This window comes from Ambystoma mexicanum, chromosome 9 (genome assembly GCF_040938575.1).
Source record: "Ambystoma mexicanum isolate Mex_15411 chromosome 9, UKY_AmexF1_1, whole genome shotgun sequence".
Taxonomy (NCBI): domain Eukaryota; kingdom Metazoa; phylum Chordata; class Amphibia; order Caudata; family Ambystomatidae; genus Ambystoma; species Ambystoma mexicanum.
Genome location: NC_090931.1, coordinates 240,716,190 through 240,730,740, shown reverse-complemented (window position 1 = coordinate 240,730,740; position 14,551 = coordinate 240,716,190). Strand labels below are relative to the sequence as shown.

At 44.1% G+C, this 14,551-nt stretch overlaps 1 protein-coding gene across 1 annotated transcript in view; it reads left to right on the top strand.

Moving 5' to 3' along the window:
- SPA17 (sperm autoantigenic protein 17) overlaps window positions 1–14,551 on the top strand; it is a 382,615-nt gene that overhangs the window by 86,738 nt on the left and 281,326 nt on the right. Inside the window, exon 2 of the mRNA XM_069614536.1 lies at window positions 916–1,103. Within this exon, the coding sequence (XP_069470637.1) occupies window positions 950–1,103 (154 nt within the window). The 5' untranslated portion in view covers window positions 916–949. The remainder of the gene's footprint in view (window positions 1–915; window positions 1,104–14,551) is intronic.

Below are 14,551 nucleotides of genomic sequence, written 5' to 3'. Positions count from 1 at the left end.
TGCACTATTTGAAAATGTTCTGTAGGTAAATCTTTTCACTGTACTTATAACACGTTTTATGAGTGCCAGCTCCTCATCCATTACCTCCGTACCACACATGGTTAATGTATCTGACATCGCTACTCTTGTACTGTGGTGAGGCACCTGGCAATGGAGCTCTCGAGTCAGACCTATATGCGCATGAACAGTGTTTCTTGTCAAAGTTATCTCCTTGCTGCCCCTACACAATTACGAGTGCTGGAGAAGCGTGGTGGGTATAGAGGTTGTGGCAGAAGACAATGATAGCAGAGCCAACTTAAAAAAGGCAGCATAATAAATAAAGTACTGCAAGCAACATTAACAAATGTTCAAATCTGTTGCTCATTACTAGAAAACTCGATTAGCACACACTATAAGACAAACAATTGCGATTCGATAAAAGAGCAACTTTGTGATGCACATGTCTTCTTTTCGAAACATTTTCAGCAGCCATGCATAGATCTCTGATTTGTCATGCAAGGTTCTCACGCCTCTGCTTGTAATGTAAATGTATGTTTGCCTATAGACTTTTTTTTTAACATTTTGTGATATGTGTTCCACCAAATGGAAAAATATACCATTTAGCTTTAATTCCATACTACATGAGTTGTTGCATAAATGCAGTGCTGGCAAGATTGCAGCCCGACAAAGTGATAGTTTGGCGAAAGAAGTATTTTATGGAAGGCACTGTTTCTTGTGTAAAAGCAGCCTCAACCTTTACTCTAAAGTTTAACAATAAATTTACCTTTTAAAATGTACGTTGTCTTGACTAATTTGAGACTTCACAATGTAGTGGAAAATTTAAGCTTCTCATTTTACTTATTCATTATATATATATATATATAGTTAATAGTATGTTTCCACTCCTAGTTGAATTTTCTCCATATTTCTTCACAGGAGCAAGAGAAGGAATTACACCTGGTTGACAACAATGTCGATTCCATTCTCAAACACTCATCACCGTATCCCAAGAGGATTCGGGAATATTCTAGAAGGCTTGACAAGGGAAATCCTTCGAGACCAGCCTAAGGATATCCCTGCGTATGCTGCCATGTATTTTTCAGGACTGTTGAAGCAGAGAGAGGGTAAGCGAACATGAACTATACACCATGTGCATGGAAAATAAGGAATTCTTTTCATAATAACATATAGCATGACACATTAATAGGATGTGAAGATACCCTTTAATTGACTTTGTCCTAAGCGTTCATCTAAGAGTCCTGCAATGTGTCCTATCATTCTGGTACCTTTTGAGATCAAATAACGAATGTATAATGAAAACCATTGATATGTTTCTTCTGTTAACAGCAAAACATTTTAATTTGTATTTTTTTTTTTCAGTAAGTGATTTTTTTTATTTATTTAAAAAATGTTTTTAAAAAAACATTTTTAATTGTGCATGCTGACCACTGATTAACTACACCTCACCACATAGAAAAAAAATCTGCCCACAGTGCCATGGCGAAATTCCTGCAGGACAAACATGGCGACAATGTAGGTCTCCAAATAGCAGGCCAATATCCACCTCAAGGGATGCCTCTGTTACAAATGCTCCTTTTCTACTTTAAACCATTAAAAGACTGAGTCTGAGCATGCTCTTTTCTAAGATACTGAGTTTTTCTTTTCTCGCGCTGCTTTAAGTAACAGCTACGGTGGCTCTAGCAAATACACACCTAACATCCCGCCTCTTGCCCACAGACACAGAGATATAAAAAGATATATATATATATATGGGAAGACAGCACAGAGAAAGAGTATGAACATTTCCGCTGTGTTGGTAGCCATTTACCCAGACTGTGTTGCTTGCACTTGTATTTCAGTATGGTGGAAGTGTTCATCAACAGCCTCAAAAGTCCTAATAAATGCCATGAAGGTCTCTTGGCATTTGCAGGCTCGGATGGGGGCAGCCCAAATATGATGGCCACTCAAGCACATAAGTATTAAGACATTCGTCATTGCCAGGGTATTGATGGACAAGAGGTTAGAACCCTTGCCTCAGCTGTGCTTCCATCCTCCCCTTCATAGTGTAAGCACCACTGTTCACATTCAGTGGGTGGTATTGTTTTTATTTATGGCTTATATTTTTCTTCCATTTACTGATTTTGCCTGCCTAACTTCATGTGAAAAAGCCCTTTTAAATAGAATAATTCAGAAGGCATAATCGGCCACCGCCGCCTTTTTTAATATACACCCGTGAAAATAGTTTCAGAATTGGAAATGGCGGTTTACCAACTTTACTCCCCTCTATGACTTCTGTGGGCACAGCAGCCCACTAGCAGGGCACTATCGGGTACCAGCAGCGAAATCCTGCAGGAGCAGACTAATAGCCCACCAGATCCCCCAAACCGGTACACCCAACAGTTAATTGGAACAACTATTGAGTTGACCAGACCAGGGGAAATGGGAAGTGGATAAAATAATAAATGGTCAGGATTCCTCTGATTCCCTTTGACTCCAAGACGACTCAGAACACTGGGGAACTTGTAAATAATATAGCACCGATTTAGCGTTAAACCTCTATACACTTGCACTTAATATGTTCTATCCCCCCTGACCCCTCTGTTACTCGACTGCCTCTGCTTATTGCCTACAGTCAATTTTAAATGAAGTAGAGTTCATTTAACTTTGCAAAATCTTACAACTGTTGTGCCCTCAGTGGCTTCTATAGTCTTTCTCTGCTGATGTTGCTTACTTACTTCTGATCCTTATTCTTATATTACAAGTTTCTTAGTTCAAAGTTTCTGTGAGCTTGACTTCTCTCTTACTTGAATTCTTTTTCAAAGTTCCTTGTCACTAGCATTATGTGATTTAATAAGGTTTTGCTTAAATGCTTGCTTACACTTGAAAATCCTACTTGGCAACGTTTCTGTAAACTGTATTGCTTCTACTTTATAATGTAACCTTTGTCACGTTTAGTTCTTGTTTTGCCTGAATGTCTCTCAAAGAATTACTAGCCTTGCTTTCTATATTTTACTGCTTTTGCCTTCACCTAGAGTAATCTGCTTTGCTGTGCTTCATCTGAAAACTCTTTTTTTTTATCTGCAAGCTTTTGAACAGTCCATTACTCACTATTTGGTTCCTGACAGCCATCAAGGAACACACGCAGCAACAACTGACAGCCGTCACGGACACGCGCAACAACAGCTGACTTCCCGTGTTGGAGTTTGTGTGGAAATCAACTTCACCAACTTCACCTCACACGTACTGTGTGCGCACACAACCCGACCGCTTCAGCTGTTATTAAACAATGCACAACAAAGCTGGTTTGGTAGACTTGATGCGGCTCACGCCTAGCTCTCCCAGACACGTTATCTCATGCAGCTAGGTCCTCTCCTCGAATACGGCTCAAAATGCAGCGACGGGAATAAGGGAAAAAGGTACATAGCAATGCTTTTAAAATGCATGCGCTTGCCAGAACACAGTTACTTAAACACTTCTAAGGCTGGTGCGCGCAAATGAAATCCAATTCTGTATTTGCTATGTTGTTTACAATTCTAATTGGTGAACTTGAAGTAAAACAACAACATGTAGATAACTTTCTTCAGACTTCTTCCACTAATAGTCATACCAATTAAGTACATGCAATTTCCGTTAGTCAAACTGCTTAAGACTTGTTCATTTGACAGTCACTTGTGGTTTCTTTACCCTGGTTTCTATAGTCTTCTCTGTCACTCATGAGCGGTGTGACCACTCCTCAACAGGTCTTGAATGAAAGGCAGTTTAGAAGCTCTCTAGATGTTCCAAACTACAACACAACGTTCTTTAGCCACTTACTGCTGAGCAGGAAGTTCACCATTTTGGACTGAGACAATAGTAACTGGCTGATATGGTGGTTAGGTTAAGGAAAAGGAAATTGTAATTACAACCAATAAAATCCCCCCTGGCAGCTACCACTACTATTGCCTTTGTGAAATGCCTAAACTAACGCCTTCTGTTACCCAGGGACCTGACGGGCACAGAGAAGTTGCCAGTTTCTGCACCTCAGCTTAGCAAACTCTGCATATGCATTTCGAATGGATTGTGTCCTCCCACGTATTCCTCATCTTATGATAATTATCTCTCCAGCTTCAGCTGCTTCAGAATTTATTTTCACACAGAAGGCACTGTGTGCAGTGTCGTCGAGTCAATATCACTATAGGGCCTCCATTCGACGGTCGATGTCACCATCGGTATAACTAGTGCACGCAGCGCCCATTGGCTTCAATTTCATGTTTCAGAGCTAATGCTTTGAGAGAATTACGGTGCACTTCAGTAAAATAGTGATGTTCGTTTGAAAAATGTCGTCTTCGGCGACACCATCAATGCCCAAGTTGGGCTTTAAGAAGTGCCAAGACTGCAGGTCAAAAATGTCGATCATTGACCCCCACCGCGTATGTCTGTGGTGTCTGGGTTCCGGGCACCGTACCTCCAACTGTGGCTCCTGTCAGGCGATGATGGAGAATGCTCTCTGGGAGTATAAAGCTAAATTGACGGTGGGGAGGTTACCTTAGAAGTCATCAAAAAAGACTGATGAGTCGACGGATTCTTCCAGACAGAAAAAATGAAAACCGTTTTGATCGAGAAGTCGATCACGCCATTTTTGGTCTTCTTCTTCAAAGAAGGCCAAGAAGAGGCATCATAGGTCACCATTGACTTCCAGTGATTCCTCTACGAAGGTAATCGGGTGTCCTACGAAATCGGATTCCCCTGCCAAATGGGATGCATTTTGTAGTGAAATGCTTTGAATCTTCGAGAATGCGGCCTCAACCCCTCCCCCTCAAAGGGGGAAAGATTATCTAATTTTTAGGATGGAGCAGGCCTTCTTTTGAGCAGGATGACATCTTGGACATCTTGCACCCTGATCCTCAGAAAGTCCCAATTTTCCCCTTTCACATGGCATTACAGAAATGGGTCTCTGCAAATTGGAAGACACCAAAAACTGTGACTGCAGTAAATACAAACTTTGTGAGGAAGTACAGATCATCCAGCAGTGACCCGGAGTATCTCACTAAGCGTCCCACACCAGAAAGCTTGGTGGTTCACAATGCTACATCTACCAAGCAGTCAACTTACCCATCCATCCCACCTGACAGGGATGATAAGAGAGTGGATGCCTGGGCAAGAAAAGGTTTTACTGCAGGCAGTATGGCATTGAAATCGACAAATGTGATGTGCACATTATCTAGATTTACTTTTACCCTTGGGACTGTGTTGCTATGGGGGCTGACCACATCCTGGTAGGAGAAGAAAGAATCGGCTTCCTGGCAATCATCAAGGATGGTAAGAGTGCAATGAGTGAATGTCTCCAGTCAGGTTTGGATACAGCAGACCGCATCAGCAGATCCATGGCGGCTAACACAGTGTTAAGCAGATTTGTGTGGTTGCCGAAGTCGGGTTTACACCAGATGTGCATGCTAGACTACTCAACACGCCCTTTGACGGCTCGAGGCAGTTTGGCAGCAAGGCGGATGAGTTTGTAAAAGCTGCAGACCTCAAAGGCGGCGGCTAAATTCCTTAGTGCTGCCATTTGACAGCCTCAACAACCCTATTCAGGCTCATCTTCCTAGAGGGGTAAGTCCTTTCAATTCTACTCCTTATTTGGAAGAGGACAAGCAGGTCAAAGAGGTCAGAAGAGATTTCCTCTTGGTGGACGAGGGAGAGGTGCTAAGTCAACCCAAACAACGGCCACCTTACCTTCAGCTGCTGCTTCAGCGCCTCCAAACCACTCTGAGGCCTTGGCTCACAAGACAATGGGGGTGGCAGACTTACTCAGCATTTTAACGAATGGCGGGGCATTGCTTCAGATGCTTGGGCACTGGAAACTGTGGCCCATGGTTACTGCCTTCCTTTTCAAAAAAGGCCTCCGGATCATCCACCAGGGAACAAGGCACCTTAATCAAATTCAGATCTCTGTTGACGCACGCGTCGGAAATAGCAGACTTAATCACGGCCAACAAACTCGACTTCCTTGCAATAACTGAGTCATGGCTTCACGCAGCTGCAGACCCAGTCCTCCTACTGGTTGTACCTGATAACTACAATATTATAAGAGCAGACAGAGACGACTCTAGAGGCGGAGGCATTGCCCTTATTGCCAAATCTAACCTAGCTATGAGAATAGCCCCCTCTCAATCTGTTAACTCTTGTGAACTACTCACAGTTAAGCTACCCATCTCAAACTCTGGTACACTAACAGTATATCTGATATATAGACCACCAGGACTGATTGGTTCATTCGAAGAAGACCTCTCCATAATATTATCTGTTAATATTAAATTGACCTCCCAAAGGAGAGCCGAGGGTAATCAGACTAGCACCAAAGGCCTTCCTGTCATCTGTACAGGTAAAGAATGTCCTGATAATTACGGACAACACAGTGGCCGTGTACTACCTCAACAAGAGAGGTGGTGTAGGGTCACTACCACTGTGCAGAAAGGAACTGCAGCTCTGGTTCTGGGCAATTCAAAAAGGAATCTCTCTATCAGCAGTTTACCTAGCCAGAGAGCAGAACAGGGCAGCAAATGCAAGTGGGAACTAACTCATTAAGTCCTTCAAGAGATCTTCACCCTTTGGGGAACACCTCAAGTGGATCTGTTCGCGACCAGTGTCAACCGGAAGTGCTAACTGTTTTTCTCAAGGGAATTTCCTCCAAGAGGAGCTCTAGGGGACCCGTTCATGGTAGACTGGGAGTTTTCACTCCGGTACACGTTCCCTCAAGTCCCTGTTATTCCTCACGTGATCAGGAGGTTGAGAAAGTTTGGGGAAACCCATGATCCTCATTGTCCCTTATTGGGCCAGGAGGACATGGTACCCGGACCTTGATGACATGTCCATCTGCCCTCCAATACGTCTTCCACAAAGGGAGGATCATCTCTCGCAAGAGGAAGGTTGGGTTCTCCATCCAGAGGTCAAGACACTCAGCCTTCACGCATGGTTTCTGAAAGTCTAAGATACAAGGATTGGGACCTCCCAGATGACGTAATGGAGATTTTGCTTTCAGCCAGAAGGCCAGCTATAAAATCTTTGTACCGTTAATGTTGGAACAAGTTCAGCAACTGGTGCATGGATAAGAATGTGGATCCCTTTCTATTTGACACACTTAGTGTTTTTCTTTTTGTTACATTTGGCAAATCTGGGGTTCCATTTTCAAGCGCTCTTCAGAGGAGGATTCATATTTTAAGAGCCCTCTGATTTTTCAATTCTTAAAAGGCCTTAGTAATGTATATCCTCCAGTCCCATTCAATGTCCCTCTATGGGACCTACAAGTATTTAACATGTATTCCCTTTGAGCCTTCACACTCATGCCCTTTAAGGCTCTTGACATTAAAAACTGTTTAGTTTATTGCAGTAATGTCAGTCTGCAGTGTAAGCGAGTTGCAGGCCCTTTCCTGCAAACCCCCACATACAATATTCCGTAAAGACAAGGTCATTCTCAAGGTAAAACCTTCCTTTTTACCGCAGGTAGTCTCCGATTTCCACTTGTCAAAAAAACGTACTTTACCAACTTTATATCCACCTCCTCATCCAGGAAAGGAGGAGGAGAGGCTGCATAGATTGGACCCAAAAAGGGCTCTCAGTTTTTATATATCCAGAATGGCTAAATTTCGCCAAGATGTCCAATTATTCATTGGCTATACTGGTCCCAAATTGGTCCTTGCAGTTACTAAACAAACCATATCCAGATTAATCATCCTGGCTTTTGGAGAATGCTACAGATTAGCGGGCAAAGACCCGCCAGAAGGTTTAGGGGAACTTCCACAAAGGGCATGGCAACCTCTGCTGCTCTTCAAAGAGGTATCCCAATAAATGATATTTGTTCAGCGACCACTTGGTCGTCTATCCATACCCTTCATAAGACATTACTGCCTAGATTCATCTTTAAATCAGGGAGGATAACTTTCTAAAGGGGTACTTCATTCAGTCCGTGATTAGGTCTAAATTTAATTGGTACTCCCACCTCCAAATTATTACTGCTTTGGGAGTCATCATAAGATGAGGAATACATGGGAGGACACAATCCATTCGAAGAACAAGTTACTGACCCCTGGTAACGTTCTTTCGATTGGATGTTCCTCCCACATATTCCTCATCTCCCCTCCCAGCCTACCCCGCCGTACAATTTACGTGTTATTACACCTTACGCTTTCTATGAGCCTACGGTCTATGGTACGCCTGGTAATTCCTCTTCAGGAGGATGAAAAACCAAACTAAAGCCAACAGGCGCTGCGTGCGCTACTTATACTGATGATGGCGTTAAACGGACATCAACTCGGCGACACTGGACAAAGCACCCTTTGTCGAAAAAACGTGCCTAAGCAGCTGAAGCTGGAGAGATAATTATCATAAAATGAGGAATTCATGGAAGGAACATCCAATCGAACGAACGTTACCAGGGGTAAGTAACTTGTTCTTCTCCACGCATGTGTGGAACTGAGAGTTTCAAGATATATTCACAACATCCTATTGGGGGATCAATCCCAGACCAGAAACAATTACCAACCATGAGTGCAACTCATAGACTGAAGACCGACTGAGGCCGAGGGAATGAGACACTGTTACAGCCCAGTCAGAGAGTTGAGGCATGGAGCGTTGGAGAGAGCTTACTGCACAGGAGGTGGTGGAGTTACAGAGACAGATTACATATACAGGGAGTGGTGGAGACTCAGAGAGAGCTGTAGTTACAGAAGAAGTTGGAGGTCCCAAGAGAGTTGATGGTGCATGAAGAGGTTACTGATAAGGTTGGAGGAGAGCATACAACAGGTACAGGTGGAGAATATCAAGGAGAATTGGATGGGACAAAAGAGGTTTGCGGAGGGGAACAATAAGAAAAACCAGAGGGCACAAAAGAGGTTTGAAGAGCAGAACAACAAAAACTAAGGGATAGTAAAGAATAGGTAGGGGGAGAGCACAGAAGAGCTTGCTGGGGGTGTCGAATAGAAATGAAGAGTCAATAAAGGAGGGTGAAGGAAGCAAAGAAGGAGAGTAAGAGAAAGAAAACATTTGTAGAGGGAAAGGAAAGAAGCTGGCAGAGAGGAAATATTATTAATTTGAAGAGGACAGTGGAAGGTTCCCTGCTGCATAGGGACACCAACGGTCAGACAGTGGGGCAATGGCAGTCTACCCATTGTCTGGGAGACATGAGAGGAGGACCACACTTGTGTTAAAACAGCAAGGAGGTTAGCTGGCAAGTAACTGGAGGAACAGATGTGATACCCAAAGACATGCCCTCAGGCACAAGTGAATCCAGTTTGGTGTGTCTGGAGGTGGGCAGTGAGACAGGCTTGGTTCACAGGATTAGGCCCCTTGGAAAGGGAAGCAAAGTAGAACCTGACCAGACAAATAGATGCAATCATGGACCACTTGAGCTCTGTGAGATCCAGTGGATTTAGGACTTCAATGCTAGTATTTGGGCCAGCCGCAGAAGCCCACATGGAACCAAAAGGAGATGCAGCAGAACAGAATTGTGCCTAAAGATTGTGAGCAACACCCGGGAGAGAGCACGAAGTGAGACTATTTGTTTAAGAGACACTTTTCATTGCATAGCCAGAGAAAGAACAAGACCTTTGAAGGTATATATACACCCTTTGCATCTCTGCCAATCCTGGATGGATGATGAGACGCGATCTGCGAGACCTAGACACTTTATTACAGAAGTGAACTCTACAGAGGGTCATGGAGAACCTTACGTGCACATAGCGCCAGACCCTTGTATTTCCCAGGAAAGGGAATCTGGGAGAGACTTTCTTTTCATTAACTGTATTCTTATCAGAGACTTAACCAAGTCTTATGGAAGAGGGCTGTTAGGGAGATCTTTCCCTGATACGGTTTCAGGTTTTCGTATTAATCTAAGGGAAAGCCTTTATTATTGCAATATCACCTTACCCGACGGGCCGCATTGGGTGTAGGCTCGAGTGCAGCAAAGGCCTTAATGATGAGCCCTGGCATAGTGACTAACCGATCCAGTCCGTCACATCTGGTGTTATTGCCATTAGCACCCTGGGTTTTCAATCCAGAAACTCTGGGTGCTAAGAGAAATGCATTTTTTTCAATGTACAGGACGCTGATGGCCGCCCTGGATCTGGAAGCCCTTGTTCCGTTTTCATGGCGTACAGCAGGCGCACTGAGCGGCGGCAGCAGCAGCGGCGCCACCAAACAAATTAGGTAATTGGGACTGGGAAGGGACGAGTGCTCGGAGGAGAAGGGAGGGGAGGGTGGAGGAAGATGTCAGTTTGGGGGAAGCAGCCATTAGGCTGCTCAAAATGCAGGCTGGGACCGGGGGATGCAGCCCACGATCCGAGCAACCTGATTGGTTGCCCCTCCCACCCCAGGTGCTAATACACCATTAAGTCCCCTTTATTGTGAACACCAAATATAGAGTCTAGTTCTAAAAACACCACTCGCTTGTCTGTTAATGTTTTCCCCACTGCAAACCTTACCACAAAAGTTATAGAGCAGTATTTGCTTTCATTTCTCCATCTTGGGACTTGTAGTCCCGAGTCACATAAATGCAATGTTATGTTTTTTTATATTACTGGGATTTATCACGTCCACTGCTGCCCTTTGCATGGTCTCCAGGCAGATCTGAAAGGGGGGGTCTTGAGTGCACTCTGCATCAGAAAACTATGCAGGCAAGTGCTGATAAAAATAATGTTGGCCACATAAACCGGTTGTTTTTTTTTCTCCTGAAAGGTAAGTGATCTTGTGTCATTTTTAATCGATTAGAATAGAGTTCCACTCTTTATCTGCATAGTAGGGGAGTGTACACCCTACTATGCTAAATAGAGAGAGTAATATCATCCCCAGCAATTATCTTTCTTTATACTAATAAATATTAGCCAAAAATACATTTTATGACTTACAACTCAAAATGCAGGTTATTAACAGCTCCTTTACAGTAACTGCGCTAATCTCTTGATTGTATTCCTTTCTTTTCCCCTTCCTCCACCTCTCCAGTGCCCTGGCTGCCACTCAAGGTTTTAATCCATGCCTTAAAGATCATGAACTCTCTTGCAAATCAAGAGTGTTTTCTTTGTTGACCAGTTGTTGTGGGTGAGGGGAATACCTTAAATTGCCGTAGCCTCTGTACCAATCCCTGCTTGTCAGCCTTGAAGGTCTCTGCTTTGCAGCCTGGGTTGGGAGCTGCGACGACTGTGTCCTCCCTAGATTTGCTCCTTCTCCTCTGTAATGACACATATCGCCTCCATTTTAGTTTGTACTCAATCACTCTGTAAACAGTTGCACGAGTTTCAGCCAAGCAGCATGTTTTGATTATAGTCCATTTAGAGCAACCTTGCAGTAATTACTATTGTAATGAAAAAGAGTCAAACGTTAATCAGTTAAGAGGTAAAGTTATGCTTTGAAATTGTTCATATTACTATTCGTTTTTAAATTGTAGGCCGCTATAGGTCATGGCAGTTCACATCAAAAGGTTATGCTTGTAGAGGTCAAAAGGCTCTCCAAGGTTTAGAGTCCAATTCTTCCACAGAGTACCAGGTTGAATCTAGCAATATGGTCTTGGCACTTCACTAATCATGGCCAATCTGCATTTGCATCTCAAGCAGACAGGAATCACCCATCAGAAAGGTGCAATTCCACACTGTCACAAAACCAAGCGGGATCACCACATTTACAGACATTGCTTAGAATGTTAAATGTTATTTTATTCAGGATGCTAAACATATATGCTGCAGTTTTCGTAAACATAACAATCACTTGACCCAGTGCCCTTTCCCTCCCCTCTCTCAGGAGACAAAGATCTGTTTGTGGGACTGTTGGATGGCCCAAGGATGTCAATGTTCATTGTCTGGGTCCTGGGTAAAATGTCTCTGCATAGAACATAGTATTTAAAAAGCAACAAAAAAGTGTGCAGGGATTTTGTATGGATGCAGGATTAGTCAAAGAAAATAAATAGTGGTGTAGCTTTCCTGACCCATGTCCCAACAAATAAAGATGGACAAATAATCTTGTCTCTGGAGTTTCAAAATAAAATGTCTGGAATTCAGTATCCGTGAGAGCTTTCAGTCAGTCACAGTCTGTGCTGAGACATCACTGTGTCTCTTGGCTGATGATCTTATTTCCTGCAGACTTCCTTCCTGGTTCTCCTGACATCCTTGGGGGACCATCCATCTATGTTGTTGGGCCTAGGTGCGTCCACATCCAAGACTTAGGATGCTGCAGGTGGCCAGGACATTTGCTGCTGGGTACGGCCCTACAATGGAGCTGGTTTGACAGTGGGTGCTTTGCTGACCTCACTTTGCCTAATCAGGGGCCTGTTTTTATTCTCCAAGGTTCCTACTCTTTCTGCTTCCTTCACTTGCAAAGTCTTGTTCCTAGGAGTCTTCTAACTGCACCTTCACTGACTTGCCACAATCTTGACTCTTCACGGCAGGCTTGTCCTCCTCCCCTTCATACCTCTGATCTACCAAGTGTGTAGTGTACCTGGTCTCCCTCTTTCACTCTCTAAGCCTTCCCAGACTGTTTCTTCTCTCCACCTGTCTCTCTGTTCCTCTCCTCAGTCACCACCTTCTTCTGTCTTAGCACCATCTCTCCCCCCACTGTCTTCACTATCCTCTCTTCCTGATACACCACCACCACTGTCTCCTGCTGATCCCACCACCTACCACAACAATACCAAAGCTTGTGATTTAGCAAGTGTCCTATCCGACTTTGGCCTCACCCAACATGTCAATGAACCTACCCATATTAAGGGACACACATTAGACTGGGTTTCAGACATGAATTGTGCATTAAATATAATCTCAGTGTCCCCATGTGCATGGTCCGACCATCATAAAATAACATTCTCTATCAACTCCTGCCCACCCATAGACAAACCCTGTACCGTGCCACCTACCTTCACTCGCAACAAAAACGACATCACAACCGAGAAACTACTCCCACTCATCCTCCCTTTATTGAACTCGGTTTCCTCCACCTGCGCTGACCCTACCGTCCTTGTGGACACCTACAACCGAGCGATGTTAAAAGCCCTTGACTCCATTGCCCCAATCAAACAGCGCAAAGAAAAACCGTGCAACCACCTTAACTCTTGGTTCACCCCACACCTACGAGAACTTCGCAAAGATAAACGAAAAGCAGAGTCTCTCTGGAGAAGTTCTCCTACGCCAGTAAATAAAATTAACCTCCTATCCATCACCCTCTCGTACAAGGAAGCCATACTAGCGGCTAAAAAAGAAGTGTACAACAACAGGATCATACAAGCACAATCCAACACTAAGGAACTCTTTAAAATCCTCAAGGAATTAGAGTCCCCAGTTGCTCCTCTCGACACGTGTACCCCTGACGCCGAATGGTGCGCCAACATACAAAAAGCACTACTAAACAAAATCACTACACTCCAAGCTAAAATCAATGCCAAAATAAACCATCTCTTGGACTCAGTAGGTAATCCCCAATCCTACAACATCCCATCCCCTAAACACTCCTTCAAACCTTTTAGCTTCTCACCTCTCACCATTAAGGAAGTGGAAAACATCATTCTGAAGTTAAAACCATCCAATTGCCAAGGTGACGCCTGCCCAGCACCAGTCGTAAAGGAAGCAGCGCATGACCTTGCTCCCTTCATCACTAAATTCATCAACTCATCCTTTAAATCTGGCATAGTACCAAACAACCTCAAGGATGCTTGGGTAATCCCCTTGATCAAAAAACCCAACCTAGACCCTAGCAATCACACCAACTACAGGCCTATCACCACGGTGCCCTACCTCCTCAAAATCTTGGATCGTGCTGTGTGCCTACAAATTCAAGATTATCTCGATACCGGTCTCAGACAATCTGGCTTCCGCCCGAGACACGGCACAGAGACAGCTCTGATAGATCTAAAAACCCAAATTGAGGATCTGAAAGACAAGGGCAAACAAGCGCTCCTACTCCTACTGGATCTCTCTACGGCCTTCGACTTGGTTGATCACCAAATCTTTTGCCAGCACCTCAAAATTGCCGCCCACTTTTCTGATGCAGCTACTTCATGGATCAGTTAATTCCTTGCAAACAGATCCATGAGGGTCTTCTCACCACTTGCCGCCGCTGACCCAGCTCACGTCCCCTGCGGAGTCCCTCAAGGCTCATGTGTATCAACGACACTCTATAACGTATTTACTAAACCACTCTTTGATATTCTTGACCATCTGGGTGTCACCTACACAAATTATGCGGACGACACCCAGATACTCATCCCTATCACTGGTGATTATGTAACGGACGCCAAAACAATGCAGTTTACACTGTCATCCAGGCGTGGATGGCCCACCACGGGCTCTGCCTAAACGATGAGAAAACTGAGTTACTCCTCCTAGGCTCTCAGTCCAAACTCGCAAAACTTGACAGTAAATATGAGGCCTTCAACATTGATGACAACATTATCAAGGTTATCAATGTCACTAAAACCCTCGGTATTTACCTAGATTCCACCCTCTCTGTCAACAGACAAACCAACTCAGTAGTCTCAGCATCCGCTTATACGTGTAAACTTATCACAGCTTGCTGTCCCTTCTTAACTATGGACAACTGCCTTATCCTCGCCAGAACCCTC